We start from the raw sequence: 20,568 nt of genomic DNA on the forward strand, positions 1-20,568 counted from the left end.
TAACAACCACTGACTTAGAATGTTTTTCTTCTCCTTCTTCCTCTTCTCCTCCTTCTAATTCTGGTAGGTGACTGTTTGACTGGTAGGTGTCCGAAAGGACAAAGTTTGCAACCCAAAAAACACACTTTTCCCTTTATGTAAAATAAAAGGAAAATGGGAGGGATGGGGGCAGTGTCAGATGTGAGGGAGTGACATGAGAGAAAGAAAGGAGGAGAGTAACGAGGAGAATAGAGAGACAGCAGGACCAAGTCTCACTGCCTTCTTTTCCCCTGGCTCTTCTGTCCCTTCTTTTCTCCAAGTGAAGGGGAGGTACTGACTCTATAGGCTGAGATCAACAAGATAGGTGAGTCCCTGCACTCTCTTTGCACTGATTTGTACTTTTTCGCACACTTTTCTCTGATGTCCCATACTACAAAATTATTATTTTAAATGTGGACGATTTAAATTAATGCTGAGGATTGTAGCCTACTGTGTATAAATAACCCAACTCACCTTTTCTCTGCTGGTGACCTCTATATGCTTCACTGCAGTTATTACAACACTACAAGTTTAGAGTCATTTATCTTTGTTCTTTATTTAACTTATTTAACTTGTAAATTATGTTTTGTATGCGGAGCGCAAATTGACCTACCACTGAACCCTCATGGGTTGAGACTTTCCCACCCCCGGTATCGCCTCTCTCCATCTCCTCACTGTCCTTTTAGACATGTTAAAGTTGATCGAGGTGTTTGGTGTCGGCATCATGTTATGCTTTAGCTATTTAAAAATAGCAGATCTACAAGCTCATATCGCGCCACCGAGTGGCGCGATACGAGCTTGTAGGTCTGCTATTTTAGAAAAATCGAAGAGCGACTGACATTTTTAGAATCTGATCTCGGGTCAGAATGGGTTCATCAGGACCAGTGTGTGTCCGGCGGAAACCTCGTATGAATCTGATCTCAGGTCAGAATGGGTTAATATCCATGTCCCTCACAGGAGCAGCACCCCTGTGCCCTGTTTACACGCGAGAAACATTTATTTTACGGCAGTGTTTATTTGCTTATAGTGTTTTCAGACTTAAATACATGTAGCAATGCCTGAGGCTTTGCGGAGAGCCCAGATTTCCATAGGGCTGGACAGAGGTGCTACTTTTAGCATTGGTTGTTACAAGTGCTCCTGACTGGTTGAGACTAAAGGATTCATTCTCAGTTATTTTCTCTCTCTCTCTGTCTCTGTCTCTCTCTCTCTCACACACACACACACACACAGTCACACACGCACGCACGCACGCACGCACGCACGCACGCACGCACGCACGCACGCACGCACGCACGCACGCACGCACGCACGCACGCACGCACGCACGCACACACACACACACACACACACACACACACACACACACACACACACACACACACACACACACACACACACACACACACACACAGTCTGACAGTGGGACTTAGCATGAGCAATGAAACAAAAACAAAAAAAATCATCTTATCAAAGTGTCATTCTACAGTGGAATGTCCCTTTAGGGCTGCTACAGTGATTGCAAATTATAAGTTTTGTCAGGAGCTGGAATGTGAGTTTTACGCCTTCACATGATTTCTGGAATGTCATGGTAGACTAGAGATCGCATATTTATTTATGGTGCACAGAGGGGAATGTTTTAACACCATATTAGGGTTGTTTGTGGCGTAATTAATTTAGTCCTATAAGATTTTATTTAGATTCTAGAGCCTTTCATGCCGTATACATGTCTGTTTCATACTTTATTTATATTTAGTTCATGGGTAATTCACCGTTAGATATTTCAGGGGTGTTTATCAGTCCATTCTTTCTCTTTTAACATTATTGTCTCATAATTGTTCTCATAATATGTATTCACATATTCATAGTGGAACATACTATGTGACTTTGGCTCACCTATATTACGGTAACCATTGTTTATAATCCCATGGTGACTTCTAAATCTACTGCCAATCTTACAGTCAAGGTTCATAAAACAAACAGAATGTTAATGAGACCACAGAGATCTGGTGTAGTAGTTTACTGCCGTGGAGCATATCACCTATTGTCAGCCTTATGTTGTTCATATAACCCAGTCAGGCCCATTCTAAAAATGCCTTCTAAATCTTGACCTAAGTTTTCTGAAATCTTTCAAAAAAAAATGATGCTGCTATATACTGTACTGTACATACTGAAACAACTACCCCAAAAGGAGTTCGTGGGATGAAAGGTAAAACCCCCAAAGGCGATTCCAGTCCTATTGGTCCTCACTAATGCTCATTATAAGATGGCATAATTTCCGTCTACTCCCTGTGTCTCATTAGTGGGCTGTGGACAGTACAGAAACCTTCCTACCAATGTCATCATTGATGGGGTTTCCAAGCGAATAGAAAATACAGTCTCTTCCTGGAAAGTTAGCAGGCCGACATAGAAACCATTGAATGACCAAACCTGCCTACCAATGATGTCACTGGTAGGACGATTTCTGAACTATCCACATCCTCCTCTGAAACAAGGGCATCTTATAATGAGCATTGGTCAAGAAGTGGTCCTTTAAGGCACAAGAAGGTACATCAGGTGTTCAATTCAAGCAATCTATGTGATTTCTGTGCCTTTACAAGATCTCCATTTCCAGGATCCATTCCTGCATGTCTAACATGTCCATGACTCCACGCCACATTTCCCCTCTCCCTGATCTACATTTCTACAGGATGTTGGGTCGCCTTCTGTGTGCGAGCCCCCTGTCCTGGCTCCTCCTCCTCTTCCTGCCCCTGCTGTCTGCCCAGGAGGTGCCCGTGCGTCTCGCCGGGGTAGCCCGGCGTGGTGCCAATGAAGGGCGAGTGGAGGTGTTCTACAATGGCGTGTGGGGCACAGTGTGCGACGACGAGGTGGACCTCAACCTCGCCAACGTCGTGTGTCGGCAGTTGGGCTTCGCACGCAGCTACACATGGGCACACAGTGCCAAGTTCGGCGAAGGACAGGGTATGCCCGAGAAACATGAGTTTCATTCAGTTCAATTGATATATCTATACGATTTGAATAGTTATACACAATAGGAATTTAAATACAATTTGCTGTGGACTACTGCAAACTAAATGTCTGCTTCCATACAAGCAAAGAACTTTAACAGTTCTTGGTCATCTTACAACTAGTGCTTATGACATGCAATAGGCTAGCTATGGTCCTGAGGACTGAATCAGATGTGTTGTACTGACAGGATATCAGGGGGTAAAGGTTTTCTAATTAAGTGGAATTAACCATATCAACCCTCTACATTTAATCATCTAATACTTAGTCTTGCAACACGTGATGAGCTTGAAGATCGGCAATTTTGGACAATAAAAATGCTAATATTCAAGTGGTTTGGCATCAATTACTGTATTGATAGGGTACTATATGGTACCTGATAGAGTTAACATTACTTCATTGATTTTGTGACTTGCCATCATTTCCGTTGCCATCAGGTCTGATCTGGTTAGACAACGTGCGCTGCAAGGGCACAGAGCCCTCTCTGGCAGACTGCCACTCCAACGGCTGGGGGGTCAGCGACTGCACCCACGCTGAGGACTTGGGCGTCATTTGTAGCCCCGAACGGAGGGCTGGCTTTGCCCCGATCTCCCTGGAGGAGGCCCCCTCGCGTCCGGGGCAACAGGCCAACCAACAACCTGTGAGAACCCAGCCACCCCCGGCCCCACAGCCAGAGACTGTGGCTCAGCCGGCTCCTCAACCGGCCCCTCAACCGGCTCCTCAACCGACCCCTCAACGAGCTCGTCAGCCGGCTCCCCAGCCGCCCCGCGACCCCCCCTCGCCCCAGAGGGGCCATGAGATCGCCCTCCATCGCGCCCCCTCGTCCTTCAGCCGGGGCAGCAGCGCTCCGCGCCGCGACGGCCACGAGATCCAGATCCTGCGAAGGAACCCCGCTCGGTCGAGTGCGAGGCAGCCCGGATACGGACCCGTTCCACAGGGCCACCAGCTGCCGTCCCACCTGGTCAACGGCGCGGCGTACAGGCAGAGGCAGGAGGCGGTGAGGACTAGTCCACAGGCAGTGAGACGAGAGGCAGAGGATCAGGTCAACCGGCCTCAAGCGCAGCCCCAGCAGCCAGAACCTCGGCCTCAGCCCCAGCAGCCAGAACCTCGGCCTCAGCGCCAGAACGAGAGGCGTCAACAGCCCGGTGGAAACCATGCTGACTTTGAGCCAGATGTCCCAGATCAGGGATTGGAGAGCGACGCCAACTACATCCAGGTAAGAACGTTTTGTTACGCCTACACACACGCATATATGTGCACTCACATGCACATACAATACATCATGTACACACATCCACACCAATATATTCTGTAATGTTGACTTCCACACACAAATGTCATTGGTAGAGCCACGGGCCAGTAGACAGACATGGATAATTATAGACAGACCCTAAAAACCAGGCCTCCTCCGGATTCAATTCATATTCGCTAGCAGGACCTGAAGTTTGGGACCCAACCACGGGGTCGTTAAATAGCCCCCAGCTCCTCAAACATGCCACTATTTCAGGCCAGGCTATAGTGGAAATAACAAGACATTTATCACTCTTTTGCTAAGCTTCCCAGCATGTAATCTTACTCAGTTTACACTTTCGTTAACCATTTTGTAATCACTATGACACTCACCACGGCCCACTGAACACACACCCTGTTTCTATGTTTGTTTCCTTCCGGATGCCTGTGTAATATAGGTGATTAGAGAGAGACACGTGATGATTAGAGGCGTACCATATTGTCTTATATTGTTATTCTTATCCTAATTGCGGGCGCTCTGGCAGGATTTGGGTAAACACTGAGACAAATTGTTGTTACGACGACGATAAGATGATCCTTATCAACTCAAACCCCTCTCAGAGTGTTTTATATACCCATGAAGAGGAGGGGGGGGTTTAGGATTGGATTTGAGAGTCATCAAAACAAAAATGCAGCGGGGAACAGTAAATGGAAGATGCCCTTTCCATAATCAAGACTGAAGAATCAAGATGAATTCTGGATTTGTCAATTATTCGTACGGCTGGCCTGTTCTGACATCACAACACTCCATATTTGGGCATGCCTGATACTGTATATGTGCATAAAAGGGACACACACACAGATGGGTGGAACGGGTACTCTTACACGGGTACAACGGGTATTCCATAGCCGGGTGGGGCATGGATCTCCAACTCCCATCGTTACTGACTCAGTGCTCTACAGCCGGGCACCAGTCTAGTTTAAATAATACTGCATATCAAGAACAAAATATAGCTGCAAGCAGCGATAAGACAGGGCCAAGCCAAAAAGTTGGAGACTAGAGATGACGTCACTTTTTTTGTTACGCCGATTGGTTGAAAGGGTTGTCTGTCAACGTTGCACTCCCGCAGCTAACCATGCATTAGAAGGGTCCAGACTCTGCACCAATGAATGGAAATGTGATTTCAAAGGGAGTGGTTAAACTCTGACGTCATTCGTCAGGAGTGGGATCATATAATTCATACAATATAATTGGGAGATTAAAGGTCAAAGGTCCTTTGACAAACAAGTGTGATCTTCAGTTCCTGACCGTTTCCTGACATATTGCCGTGGATATTCATGGAAGCGACAGCACAGAACTGCCAGAACTGCAAGTGACGGAAGTAGAAAAGACAGTGGAAAAACAATAGGGGCCTTCGTCCCTTCGGGCTTGGTCCCTAAAAAAACACTGTAACCAATCTATATGGTAAAGAATGTAAATACAATATAACCCATTCTGACCGGGCACGCATTTTGGTGTTGGCATCATGTCGTGCTTTAGCTATTGAAAAATAGCAGATCTACAAGCTCATATCGCGCCACCGAGTGGCGCGATACGAGCTTGTAGGTCTGCTATTTTTGAAAGAAATCGAAGAACGACTGACATTTCTAGAATCTGATCTCAGGTCAGAATGGGTTCGTCAGACCGGCGTGTGTCCAGCGGAAACCTCGTATGAATCTGATCTCAGGTCAGAATGGGATAACTGACACTACTGCGGTGGTCTCCCAAGCTTTTCCACTGAGAAATTATGAGCATGTAATCGGGTATAGCACGTAGCAGTCGGACCACTTACTGGACGACAACTTCGACAGGTGGAGTCGCATGAAGCTCAAAATGTAATATCTCCCCCACCTAAACCTACTATCTGTCTTAGGACCCGGGTTCAAATCCTTTTACCCTGGTTTATACTCTGTCGTCGGCAGACGGAGTGCCACACCGAGTATAAATTAGGCCTGTTGAAGTAAAGTTGCGCCTCCATTCGGCAGGGCACCGACAGACTGCGTCTGGACGAGGTGCGCCTGAGGTCTGTGATGTCCAGCAGCCAAGGTGGTGGTCTGGTCAGTGAGGGTGTGTTGGAGGTGAAGTATGCTGGGAAGTGGCGTCACGTGTGTGACCAGAGCTGGGATCTGAGCAACAGTCGCGTCGCCTGTGGCATGCTAGGGTTCCCTGCTGCGGAGCCATTCGACCAATACCCGTACAGGTGAGTGCGTGCGTGTGTGTGTGTGTGTGTGTGTGTGTGTGTGTGTGTGTGTGTGTGTGTGTGTGTGCGAGCGTGTTTGCATGCGTATACGGTATGCATATGTGTGTGTGAGAATGAGTGTGTGTGTGTGTAAGGTGCATAGAGAAATAGATAAGAAAGATGAGAAAGAGAGAGAGAGAGAGAGAGAGAGAGACAAGGTGCGTGCGTGCATGCTTGTGTGTGCGTGTGTGTGTGTGTGTGTGTGTGTGTGTGTGTGTGTGTGTGTGTGTGTGTGTGTGTGTGTGTGTGTGTGTGTGTGTGTGTGTGTGACTGTGTGTGTGTGCGTGCGCTTGTGTGTACATACACGTGCATGGTTGTGCGTGCGTGCGTGCGTGCGTGCGTGCTTGCGTGCGTGCGTGTGTGTGTGTCCATGTGTGCATGAGAGTGCGCGTGTGAAATAACTGGAAAAGTGATGCTGTGGTATCACATCCCACACAGCCAAACGGCTCCATTATTTTTACCCTGTCAGAGTTAAGATGACACTCGGGGGTTGTGCTGTGCAGTGTGGCTTTAGATGGACCTATGGGGTGGAAGGCTGTTCCACTCTCCCCTGTAGTAGAGGTTAACCACAGCGGCTGTCATTAGCAGAACCACACAGGGCAGCACTCTGATCCCGGTCTCCAGGACACTGTGGCATCGGTATAGCCAAAGCCAGGACGCCTGCCCATCCCGTCTGCCTCGGGCGCACACAGTGGGGCCTCGTCACAGACTTCCGAAATAGTTCCAAAGAGTATATTATTAATGTCAGACCCAGACATTATCATCATCACCATCATCATCATCACGGCGTGGGTCTTCAGATGAAGCTCTTATGGAATATCTTCCAGGATCATGTAATTATGAGACGCCCCGGTGAAAACTGCATGCGCAGCAGTCCTCGATGCAGCGCGCTACACAGTACATGGGACTGCATGCGCCAGCAGTCCTCGATGCAGAGCGCTACAGTACATCTGTACATGGGACTGCATGCGCCAGCTGTCCTTGATGCAGCGCGCTATACAGTGGGACTGCATGCGCCAGCAGTCCTCGATGCAGCGCGCTACACAGTACATGGGACTGCATGCGCCAGCAGTCCTCGATGCAGCGCGCTATACAGTACATGGGACTGCATGCGCAGCAGTCCTCGATGCAGCGCGCTATACAGTACATGGGACTGCATGCGCCAGCTGTCCTTGATGCAGCGCGCTATACAGTGGGACTGCATGCGCCAGCAGTCCTCGATGCAGCGCGCTATACAGTACATGGGACTGCATGCGCCAGCAGTCCTCGATGCAGCGCGCTATACAGTACATGGGACTGCATGCGCCAGCAGTCCTCGATGCAGAGCGCTATACAGTACATGGGACTGCATGCGCCAGCAGTCCTCGATGCAGAGCGCTATACAGTACATGGGACTGCATGCGACAGCAGTCCTCGATGCAGCGCGCTGCAGTACATGGGACTGCATGCGCCAGCAGTCCTCGATGCAGCGCGCTATACAGTACATGGGACTGCATGCGCCAGCAGTCCTCGATGCAGCGCGCTACACAGTACATGGGACTGCATGCGCCAGCAGTCCTCGATGCAGAGCGCTATACAGTACATGGGACTGCATGCGCCAGCAGTCCTCGATGCAGCGCGCTGCAGCACATGGGACTCGGTCTTGTCCTGATGTCTGTCTGTATATCATTCTGTGGCTCTGCTTCAGCTGCAGTTATGCAGTCGTCAATGTATTCAACCATGACACACGCACACCGCCGATGCCTTTGCCAAGTCCCCCCCCCCCCCGGCCACTTCTGCCACACTACAGGTGTGTGCAATGATCGCCATGTCAACAGTGGGCGTTCTGTGCTCTATGTCTAGTCTGTGGTTACTCGTCTGGTCGGCTGTATGCCCACTGGTCACTGACCTGAGATCAGACACACGCTGGTCTGACGAACCCATTCTGACCCGAGATCAGATTAAAAAAATGTCAGTCGTTCTTCGATTTTTTCAAAAATAGCAGACCTACAAGCTCGTATCGCGCCACTCGGTGGCGCGATATGAGCTTGTAGATCTGCTATTTTTCAATAGCTAAAGCATGACATAATGCTGACACCAAAATGGGTGCCCGGTCAGAATGGGTTAATCAAACTAATTGATTTAACTCCTATAAATAATCGATGATTTAATAAAGTTTCAAAACATTTAATAAAAATGAGTCACAATTGTATGAAAATAGGCCTGGGCCGTGGCTCAGCGGTCCAGGCTTACCTTGGCTGGTAATCCAGTCTGGCAGTGTGGCCGCGGGTTCGACTCCCGATCCCGACGGCCTTTACTGCATGTCTCCCCCCCCCACCCCCCCCCCCCCCCATCTCTCTCCCCATTTCCTGTCAGCCTACTGTCTGTCCCTCCATAAAAAATATAAAATAAATGCGAAAGCCACAGAAACACATTAAAAACTAGTAAAAACTAAAGTGAAAATAGCTTATCTATATGCTCACAATTATGTTTCAATGCGACCTGAGCTTGTAATTCAGCTATTTTCACTAAGTTTGAACGAGTATAAAACAAGGCTTAAAAAGTATCTTTAAAAAACACTTTTATTCGATTCATCAAAAAGGGAGTAATCAATAGAAGAAACGCTAAGAAAATAATGTGTATAGTCGCAGCCCTTCATTACCTGATCTTGCTATAGCAGAGGAGACTATATATAGTCTCCTCTTAAAGCCACAAGCTGCAGAATTAGATCAATAATTCCTTTGTGTTTGTCTGAGTTCACTGATTATTAAATCAATTTATAAAACTGATACGGATGCAAAGATTCTCTCAGTAAGGAACTGCAAAACTTCTTGCACATGACATTTTTCTTTCAAAGGGTAATAATTTGCTCTGCTAATGGACGGCTACTATCCCGATGATCATCTGTCCGTCTGACTCCAGCTGTAAATAGCCTCCAAGGCAGACACACAAACCCTCAAAGGCCTATAGCACACACACACACACACACACACACACACACACACACACACACACACACACACACACACACACACACACACACACACACACACACACACACACACAAACCCTCAAAGCCCTAGCACAAAGTACACCAAGCCCCAATACACGCACGCATGCACGCATGTGTGTGCACAGACACACAAATTACAGGACAGTTTATAACTGTACAATATCCCTCCCTCCCCCTTCACACACGAGACCTTACAAAAATGGTACTCCGAGATCCCACACACACACACACGCACACACACACACACACACACACACACACACACACACACACACACACACACACACACACACACACACACACACACACACACACACACACACACACACACACACACACACACACACACACACACACACACACACACACACACACACACACAGCCCTCCTCTGTGTGTCTGCCCGTCTGCCCACAAGGGCCTTTTTATGGGCTGGCTCAACAGGACGGTTGGACTGACCACTGGACTGCACTGCACTGCACCATCTGTCCTTCCATGTTTCTCCAATAATTACACCTACTTCTCCTCAGCTGCCCTATACACTGGACCAGGGGTTCTCAGACGTTCTCATTTAAAGGATCCCCAAATGCAGAGTTTTATAGACCTGCTGGTCCATTCGTAATCCCCCGAGGGACCCCACTTTGAGAACACTGAATCAATTATTCAACCGTTAACCTTAACATCAATATCGTCGTTGTCAGGTGCATGGAAACCATTGTCCAAAACGGTTAGGAAGTGTAATAAATAAAGAAAATGTGTTCCAATAGAGCCAATACGCTTTAGTCTCAACTTAAGCTCTTGTTAATTCCTTTCATCGGTTATACATTTACAAAACCCACAGCTTGAGCCACTTTCACTTTCAAAAGGTTCCACAAACAGTGACAATAGCTGTTCTACAAGCTCAGCGAGTCACATCATGAGACAGTGTGAGCTTGTAAATCAGATATTCTCTCTACTTTGACACTGTTGTATATAGGTTTAGGAGGGATGAAGTGTGGCATTGATTTATTAAAGGCAACAATGTTTAATATGGAGATACAATGTTTCTGCCCGAGCTGAATGTGTAATTAATAGTTCAATGGTTTTATCTATTCACATTTTACAGTAGTTGACAGTGCGAGAGTGCGAAGGGATTCATTGTGCCAAGGACATTTCAACAAGACATGCTGCTACAGTATACTGACAAGGCTATCTTCTGATTGTGTTCCGATTGTGTTTATCCCATTCTGACCGGGCACCCATTTTGGTGTTGGCATCATGTTATGCTTTAGCTATTGAAAAATAGCAGATCTACAAGCTCATATCGCGCCACCGAGTGGCGCGATACGAGCTTGTAGGTCTGCTAATTTGTTTTAAATCGAAGAACGACTGACATTTTTAGAATCTGATCTCAGGTCAGAATGGGTTAATCAGACCAGTGTGTGTCCAGTGGAAACCTCGTGTGAATCTGATCTCAGCTCAGAATGGGTTATTGGAACTCCCAGCCAAGTCAGAGGCACTGTGGATCTAAATATGAATTAGCCCCATCCTCCGTTGGTGAATTTAGTGCTAATCTGGACACCAACAAATATTGAGAGTATTCTAACATCCACAAGGCCAAGCAACAGCTTGTTTAGAGACTGGACGGTGTCAGGAGACTTTTTGTTTATTTTTTGTCTACCTCCACCTCCACCTAACCACGTACAACACGAATTCAGCAGCCATTACTGTCTCCATAGTAAATAGCTGTGGGCAGGGTGGGGGGGAGTGAGGAATAGAAACCTGATGTGCAGCATCCGGCCCTTCATGTAAGGAAAGTATTTTGAGGCTGATATTTGAGTTTGTGACCTCCTCTCTAAAAAGATTTTCCAAGGTTGAAAGCATGAGGGAACTTAAATCCCCCCCTGAGATTAAATGTGTGCTACTGTACATGGAACATGCTGTTTCCTCTTCACTCTTACCATATATCTGCGGTATTGGGGAAAGTTGCTGAATTTTAATCAGTTGCTTTTTTTTTAATCAGTTACAGAATATTAATTAACATATTAACTAAATGTAAGAATACAACTGACCAAAAAAAAGAAAACATTAAAAGATGCACAGACAATCATTTAAGACACATTCACCTTTCTTCTGATGCTCGGTTGGAACTAGTTGTTGCCATGTAATTGGCTGATTCGAAATTTGCGTTAATGTGCAATTGGACAGGCGTACCTGATAAAGTGACCAGTGAGTGTGTAAATACTCGTGTTAGAGAGTAACACGCTGGCCCAAAACCTGACCTTGTGTGCCTAGGCTCCCCTGTACGCCCTGTCGATTGCAGCCACTATATAATTACGGTCTGGGCCTATAGGAAGAGCAGGGAGAAGCTCTTCTAATCTTGTATAGTCCCTGGAGTGGACGTGCTACACACCCTTTGCTGCGTCAGCACCTTGCTTATTGGGCGGGTGGCTGTTGGCGTGACTGCCTTTGTCTCGGCCTGTTAAAATGCTTTATGTACTTTTACAGACATTTACAGTAAATACTCCCCCACTTTGTTCTGCTTGAAAGAATAGGCAAGTGCTAAAGCCATTTTCACTTTCACTATATGATCCCGACAGTCATTTCTTGAGTTCACTTTCGCCCTGACCCCGTTTCTCTCATTCTATTTCTAACCTCCTCACTTGATGCTTTGTTGTTGATTTGTATGCCTTTTGTGGCAGTTGAGATGACCGCAACATCCTAAAGGACAATTCATTCCATGAATTAATTTTAACCACTTTCAATCTGGTGTTCCTATTTTTGGGCATGTCATTTATAAGGGAACACTTTTGAAAGTACAAAATACTGTAGGGCTTATACTTAGAAGAATATCAACTTATCACCTCAAAAAGGCAAAGTGTAAACTATGGCTCACTTTGTTGCCTTTTATTTGAAAGGTTTATTAAAAGTCTCCATTCCACTGAAAAGAACATATTATGTGGCTGTGAGTGACTTCTGGTAAAAACAGAAATATGTTGGAAGATTCTTGGAACTGGATATAGAAGTTAATGTTGCTAGCACAGGGACCTGAGAGAGTCGATTGTTCCACACATGCAGCTTTCCATCGTATAATAACAGGTTCTCTCTGACAGTCAATCACGTCTAGTCTCCAGTGTGGCTTATGGAACCATACAGGAAGAAGTGCTCCTAAAAGAGCTGGTGTCAAGCCCCCCAGAACATCCACAGAAACAAGAGAGGGTGAAGAGGATACGGTTATAGAGTGAGGACCGAGGATGATATAGTCATAGTGTGTTGCATGCAGTCGTACAGTGAGTCGGGTACAGTAGTGTTGTGGTCAGAAGTTGGTTGTCAACTTGTCATGCCTTGAGCACGTTGCAATGTAGTTCCTCTAATACCAAAGCAGCTACAGGTCTTCAGTCCATGATTCCATACAGTCAAAGAAAAATGTAAATCGTGATATCAAAAGTATATTTGCAAAACTCATTATTCAATTAAATCATAGTAAAAATGAGGTTATCACTTTTCTTTTGAAACAATTGCATCATACACAGTAGCACAAAGGAAAACTGTGACCAACTTAAAAAACTAAAAACATTTGTCCCTCCTCACGTGAAGTTATAAAAGCCTTATATAAAAGTTGTCCAGTTCACAGAAACTGAGATCTTGCATCACTCGCTCCTTCCCAGTGGTCATAATGTCGGCTGACAAAAGCAGGGATTAGAGGGAGCCTGATTTTACAGAAAGGAGGCAGGGAAAACTGATATGTACGTGCATATTTCCACGTCTGCTGTGTGTGAACCAACATGCTACTGCTCGACCACACCGCAGACACTGCCAAGCAATTCGGGCAATTATATGGAAAGCATGTCTCTCTCTCTCTCTCACACACACTCTCTCTCTCCACTTCCTCCCCCATTCACTCACCCCACCATACAGCCTGACTCTCATCTTAATTCACCAGATTTATGAAGCATTTCCCTCCTGCATTTTCACACACAGACACACACACACACACACACACACACACACACACACACACGTGCACACACACACACACACACACACACGCACGCACGCACACACACACACACACACACACACACACACACACACACACACACACACACACACACACACACACACGCACAGACACAAAGGTCACATTCAGTATAGAATAGAAGTATAGAAATTTGAAATACAAGTAAAAGTCTTGCATTCAAAATTGTGCTTTAGTTATTATTGAACTGTAGTGTAGTAGTAGGCTACATCCAATAATGTGTTCATCACTTTAATGTTGCAGCTGGTAAAGGTGGAGCTGACTGTAATTGTGTTTATGTGCTGCTGTGTACATTTACCTAGAATTATAATAATCAATTAGGCTAGGGGACTTCAACTTTAGGCCCACTAGGGGTCCTGGACCCCCTGTTGAAGACCCCTGATTTAGGCTATCAGTTAATGTATGTTTTGTAGTGATAATCAAAATCTGCAACATAACTAGTTACTAAAGTTGTCAAATAACTGCAGTGGACAAAAGAAAATACAGTACTGTCCTCTGATATGTAGTGAAGTATGAAATGGAAATAAATAAAGTCTTAAGTATCACCGTACTGTACTGTAAGCAAATGTACTTAGTTCATTCCACCATTGCTCACGTTCACATGAACGCTCACTGCCCTTGAAAACAAACGTTATTTGTCAGGACAGAATGTTCCAAGAGTGTTCCCCCCCGTTCAGCCTCTGCCTCTCCTCTACCATTCCATTGTGTCTGCTTTTCTCTACAAACGCTCCATAGCTGCGATGGCTGGCCTTCCTAGAATGTGGTTTCCCTCGCAAGGCCTTTCAGCAGGGATTGGCTTGGCCCCGTGCTGCAAACGAGTACAATGGGCTGTGTGGAATAGTAGGAGACTGGGGTTCTCCTGGAGAGATCGTGTCTCCAGATTTAGCATGGCAAATATTGAATGCAGCGGGCACTTTGTCCTGCTGTCTATACTTGGATGATGTGACTCATTTTCATTTGTACGTATGTTCATAGAGGGCGTCACTTACACAGCACCTGTCAGTGGTTAAACTGGGATGATGGAAGTGGTCAGAATGTGTGCATGTGTGTGTGTGTGTGTGTTTGTGTGTGCGACTGCGTACGTTCGTGCGTGCGTGTGTGTGTGTGTGTGTGTGTGTGTGACAAAGAGGGACACTTCCCAGACACTGCCTGGTTTGTGAATCATGCTTTTATTGAATTCTACAATTTTTTCCTTTAGCCCCTTTAGGTTTTAGTTCATCCGTTTGCGGCCGGTTTGTGTGGTGTGTGCATAGTGCATGCATTTGTCTGTGAGAGTGAATATGCAGTGGTGTGTGTGTGTGTGTGTGTGTGCGCGCGCTATGTATGTGCACCATTGACCTTATAATAAACACCATTCTGTGTGTATGTGTGTGCAATCGTCATGCACTGCAGATCTTTAATAGTCACGTTTCAGCTAATATCCACGAAACCTGAAACCAGCTCTGTAATCCATAATGTTAGTTGGCACCCGTCAATAAGGCCTGTTAGTGTTAGCTTGGACTATAGCAGTGTTTCATGTAGTGTATATTTATAGGATCTTTCCACAAATACATGTCCCAAAGCAGACATCTTCTGCAGACGTACAGTATAGGCAGACTTGGACAGAAATACCCATGAATGGAGGGATGAAAAAAGACACATATGGCATGAAGAAAAGTACGATGGTTCGAGTGGGGGAGAGGAGATGCAGAGTAAAGGAGACAGACAGGAACAGAATGTTGTATAATGTTATTATGAGACTGTGGGCTGTATTTTGCGTGTCTTAAAGTACCAGGTCTTATTACCTAACTTAAACTAAAGACCTGGAGGCGTGATCAATGCCATTTGGCTATTCTGAGTGGCCAAAGAGCATTGACCACGCCTCCAGGTCTTTAGTTTACTCAAGTTAGGTAATAAGACCTGGTACTAAAGACACGCAAAATACAGCCCTGTGAGTCTGTCTATCTTTCTTTCAATCTATTTCTTCCTCCATGTCTCACAGATCCCTCTCTCTGTCTATCGCTCTTTCCCATGAGGACTGCATTTAAGTTAACCACAAAAGCACAGTCTCTCTAGCCCGCTGCCTCGTGTTGGTATTTACAGCGTTCAATTTATTTACCTATGGTCATAAGGCCTGTGAGATAGGGGGTGAAGAGAAAGGAGTGGTAGGGTAAATAAATGAACGGTGTGGCAGAGAATGAAACGAGTAGAGATGGGCTTGAGTATAGGCGCGGCACGCAGGAAACAGGAGAAGGATGTGGTTGTGTGTAAGATAAAGATGTAGAAAAATATATGAGACTGTATAGGATAAGTGGTTGTTTTGCCTCTCACAGTCTAAAGCAGACTGGGAGGGCAGGAGGCATTCTATATTTTTGATATCATAATCAAAGTAAGGTGAGTCTGTCTGTGTCTTTCAGGAAACTATGGGACTCTAAGCTTGCAGACCCGTCTTCAAGGTAAAATGAGTTCCATTCTTTTGGACATGTTGTCATGCTATCTATAACCCATTCTGACCTGAGATCAGATTCAAAAAATGTCAGTCGTTCTTCGATTATTCAAAAATAGCAGACCTACAAGCTCGTATCGCGCCACTCGGTGGCGCGATATGAGCTTGTAGATCTGCTATTTTTCAATAGCTAAAGCATAACATGATGCTAACACCAAAATGGGTGCCCGTTCAGAATGGGATAAGTAAACCACAAAATAAAGATACTGTTGAAAATGTTACTTGAGTAAAAGTACAAAAGTATTGGCATCAAAATATATAGGCTACTCAAAGTAGTACAGGTAAAAGTACTAAAATGATTGAAAATAGTGGAGTAGAAGTAAAGGTACAGATTGGAAAATGGAAATACTACGATCATGAATTCAATGTTCACAAAACTCTCAATATCCTTTTGTTTCTTTATACCCACGCTCTACACCCACTGCCAACGCCAACGCCACCCCACTCCACCCCACTCCACTCCAAACCAAAGACTGAGGTCACTGGCCACCAAGAAGGCTTACTGGGTGGAGAAGGTGCAGTGTCAGGGGTGGGAGGTCACTCTGTCCCAGTGCCTGTCACAGCTGTCCCTGCCCAGGAGTGACGTACCCTGCCAGGGAGGCATGAGTGTAGTGGTGCGCTGTGTCCCCGGACCCCAGTTCACACGCTCTGGCAGACCCCCTGCACCACCCACTGTGCAGGTCAGCAAAAAAAATAATCTAATCAAAATAAAGAATAGCCACTGTAGTACAGGTTGAGGAACAGGTAGAGAAAGGTGGAAATGAAATATTAAATTTTCTTTCTTTCCAGCCCTGATTAGAAAAGTCAAGTGGGTTGCTTGAGTGAAGTTATAGGAACAATCCATCTCAACTGTCTATCCTTATCCTTTCCTTGACCCCAACCATCCCTCTCTCATTCTCCTCCCGCCTGCAGCCAGTTGTTCGTCTGAAGTCTGGCCCGCGTCTGGGTGAGGGCCGCGTGGAGGTGCTGAGGGAGGGGAAATGGGGCTCTATCTGTGACCACCTGTGGGACCTCAGTGCTGCCAGTGTTGTCTGCAGGGAGCTGGGCTTCGGAACAGCCAACGAGGCTCCCATCAGGGCCCAGCTGGGGCAAGGTAAAGTGATTTCACACTTATTGCATAATGCATGCACACACTCAAAAGAATAGTTTCCTCCATCACACATGCACCCACACAAATTTGACATTCTCACTCTCAGCGGTGGTCTTCTGGATCTCAGTATAATAATAATAATAATAATAATAATAATAATAAATATAGCTGCAAGCAGCGATAATGCGGGATCAAGAAAGAGGACAATACTCAATAAGAACAATATGCACAAATAAGACTGACGAGCTGAGTTGTCGGTACCCGGATTTGAACACACAACCTTTACCAACTGAGCTTTCCGTATAGGTCCAAAGTTCACGTGTAGACGTTTTTGTGCATTTTGATCAAAGAACCTGGGAGGAGATACATTTTAACTGTTTTTCATATGATTCAAAATGGCGGGTGATCTAAAGGTCAGAGGTCAAAAGTTGTTCGGCATGAGGAGACACATATGTGTATCAAAGTGTCATTGCCAACGGTCAAACGGTTCATGAGCTATGCACGTTCAAAGTTAGAATTTTCAATTGAGCGCTATAGCGCCACCATTTGGCCAATCGTCATGGGCTTCGCATAGTCACTGTTTGGCTTGGTCCTCTACCAGATTACTGCGTTTCGCGAAAACCGACTGCACGGTTCAGCCACAACAGCTATTTTTGGCGGAAGGAGAAGAAGAAGAAGAAGAAGAAGAAGAAGAAGAAGAAGAAGAAGAAGAAGAAGAAGAAGAAGAAGAAAAACCCCACAAAAACAATAAGTGACAAAAGTGACTTCTTGGTCCCTTAAAGAAAGAAAGAAAGAAAGAAAGAAAGAAAGAAAGGGCCTACTGTACATAGACATTCTTTGCCAGAAATTGCCACCATGCCAGTCATGAACCAATACAGCCACTCTGTCACAATAACTCACAGCGAACCTCGGCAACCATGACAACACAACACACATGACAACCTACTGTTTCAGTCTTCAAAGCCCAAAACGTCTAGCTCGAACCAAAAGGAACTAGAAAAAGTGCCCTTCTGGGCACAGGTCTCCACCAGGATAGGAATGTAGGACATTGCAGCTTGCCTTCATCTGGTGGTTGGATAAAAGGGCAACAAAAGTAAATTATCCACAGATCCGTGCAGTTAGAGGTAAAAACACTTTTCGGCCAGTTATAGCGCCACCTTGAGGCTGAGTTGAAATTGTTCATGTGGCATTTCTTCCTCGGCCTAGTGGGAATGTGCGTGCACAATTTCACGGAAATCACGCGATGTGTTCATGATTTGCAGCATTTTGTTTGAAACTGAGCACTCCTGTGAACTTTGGAAGCCAATCTTAACCAATCAGGATGGAGTCTGAGAAATCTGAAAGACCCGTTTCGTTGAATGGCTCTAGAGACTGTGTACCAATTTGCGCGATGTTTGGACAAAATCTGTAGGTGTACTGTGCAAAAACTTGTTTTGCACAAAGCGGCCTCCTGGTGGCGCTATAACAGGCCGTTCTGGAAATTTTGGGGCAGAGGTTCATCGTTGGCATCCAGGGAGTGTGTGTGCAAAATTTGGCATCGACCGGGTTAACGGTGCCGGAGATTAGCTGCTCACGGACACACACGGACGGACACACGGACGGACACACGGACGGACGGACGGAGTGCAAAACATACTCTCCCCCCATGCCTTCGGCCTGGTGGAGACAATTAGCAATTTCACTCCTAGGATTATTGAAGTGATCAAGAGCCACATGCACATACTGTTCCCTGTTACAACTCACATATACATCTAGCCCCTCTCGGAACCCTCCATAAAGCTTTTCTGACATTTTGATGAGTTTTATGTAGGGTCCGTGCTCATAACTATATTTTCGTATGGGAATTCTGGAACGCGGACATACATATTCTCTCTAAGATCGAATCTGCGGCGTTTGACGGCCTTTCTTTCTTTGAGTTATTCTGAATTCGTGAACTTTAAGTACCTATACATTCCGCTGCGAATATCTCCTGTGGCGCGGAAGCCGTTAAGTATTTTTAATCTTTGTTTGACCGATTTGGTCGCTTTATTTCTTCTTGTTTGTTTACCGTTTATTGTACCGCCTCCCGGTGTGCGGTTGGCTTGTGCCGGCTACGTCCCTGCCTCTGATCTGCTCTGTCATAGCTACTAGCTAGCCAGATAGGCGGTACAATGAGGTGTCAATAAACAAGGAAGGAAGAGAAGAATCAAAGCGACCAAATCGGTCAAACAAAATACTTAACGGCTTCCGCGCCACAGGAGATATGCGCAGCGGTATGTATGGGTACTTATACTTCACATATTCAGAAACCCTCACACGAAAAAATGTCGTCAAAGAGCGCAGACAGGCCATAAACACGTTGTTTATGTTTTATGTATGTCTGCGTACCAGGTGGCATGGTACTGCTGGAACAGGACCCCATGCTCTGTGTCGTCAAAAAGTCAGAAACTTCAGTAGCATTGGGTCCTGCTTGGAGGGCTAATATACATCCAACGGCAGATACAACACAAGTTACACAACATACAAACTGTAGATTCACATCAGCATTCAATTCCAGAGCCACAAACAGTTACTGAACATTGCCACGCATTGGGTCCCAAAATGACAGCAATAGTACACCAGCTTGAATCACGCTATAGTAAACACACACACAGCAACACAAGCAGCAGCAGCAAAGAAGCAAAAAACAAAGTTCGCACCTTGAGTTGTCTTCTACTTGACTCCATCAGATGTGTAAGTGATGCCAGGGTCAAACTTAGGCACCCATGGATAGATAGCCTCCAGATCTCCGGATCTCTCTCTAGTTCATGAGCCCTCCAGCAGTGTCATCTCCATCCTCCATACATACATCTGTATAACTGGCCAGTACTTTCCTCCCAGTATCAACAGCACCAACCAGCCTCATTCTCCTGGCTGCCTGCAACTTCTAACTCAGCCTTGGATGTTTAGAACTGCACGTACATTATAGCATTCTGGTGTAGTGCAGTGGTCAGGGATTTAGGCCAGGCTCTAGGGTCCAGCATTCACAGCATTTCACATGAGAATGGATGCAGGGCTGAGAAGAAGCTGAGCTTGGGGGTCTGGGGTCATCCCCCTGGCTCGTGTACCTGTACCTGTGGAGCAAGTTGAGAGAGACAACTTTGTTGAATATTGTTTGTAATATAGCTTAATTGAATTGCACTGTTTATAGCACTTTAAAGACAATAGGACAATGACCTAGTGTCATCCCTAATCAGTGGGATTGGGCCCATGCTGTGAGTGTTTATATGCAGGAAGTGACACTCTGCCTTCAGATTCAGATTTGTTTGACCTTGAACTTGATGCCAACATTGTTCCACCTCCCTTTTCCCCTGTGTTTAGTATTGATAAACCGTATAGGAAATACAATTAATTTAATTTAATTTTAATTGCAAGCAAGAAGTTGTCCCCGTCTGATGGTATTCGCAACCTTAAATAAAGATTGAATTGAATTAAC

At 45.7% G+C, this 20,568-nt stretch overlaps 1 protein-coding gene across 1 annotated transcript in view; it reads left to right on the plus strand.

The window, feature by feature from the left end:
• The first annotated feature begins 219 nt into the window (after window positions 1-219).
• LOC310859123 (lysyl oxidase homolog 4-like) overlaps window positions 220-20,568 on the plus strand; it is a 39,802-nt gene continuing 19,453 nt past the window's right edge. The window contains exons 1-7 of the mRNA XM_083765517.1: window positions 220-343; window positions 2,705-2,976; window positions 3,459-4,237; window positions 6,277-6,491; window positions 15,936-15,974; window positions 16,497-16,704; window positions 16,937-17,117. Coding sequence (XP_083621643.1) covers window positions 2,706-2,976; window positions 3,459-4,237; window positions 6,277-6,491; window positions 15,936-15,974; window positions 16,497-16,704; window positions 16,937-17,117 — 1,693 coding nt within the window. The 5' untranslated portion in view covers window positions 220-343; window position 2,705. The remainder of the gene's footprint in view (window positions 344-2,704; window positions 2,977-3,458; window positions 4,238-6,276; window positions 6,492-15,935; window positions 15,975-16,496; window positions 16,705-16,936; window positions 17,118-20,568) is intronic.

Source organism: Protomyctophum parallelum (genome assembly GCF_964188405.1).
Source record: "Protomyctophum parallelum genome assembly, chromosome: 5".
Taxonomy (NCBI): Eukaryota; Metazoa; Chordata; class Actinopteri; order Myctophiformes; family Myctophidae; genus Protomyctophum; species Protomyctophum parallelum.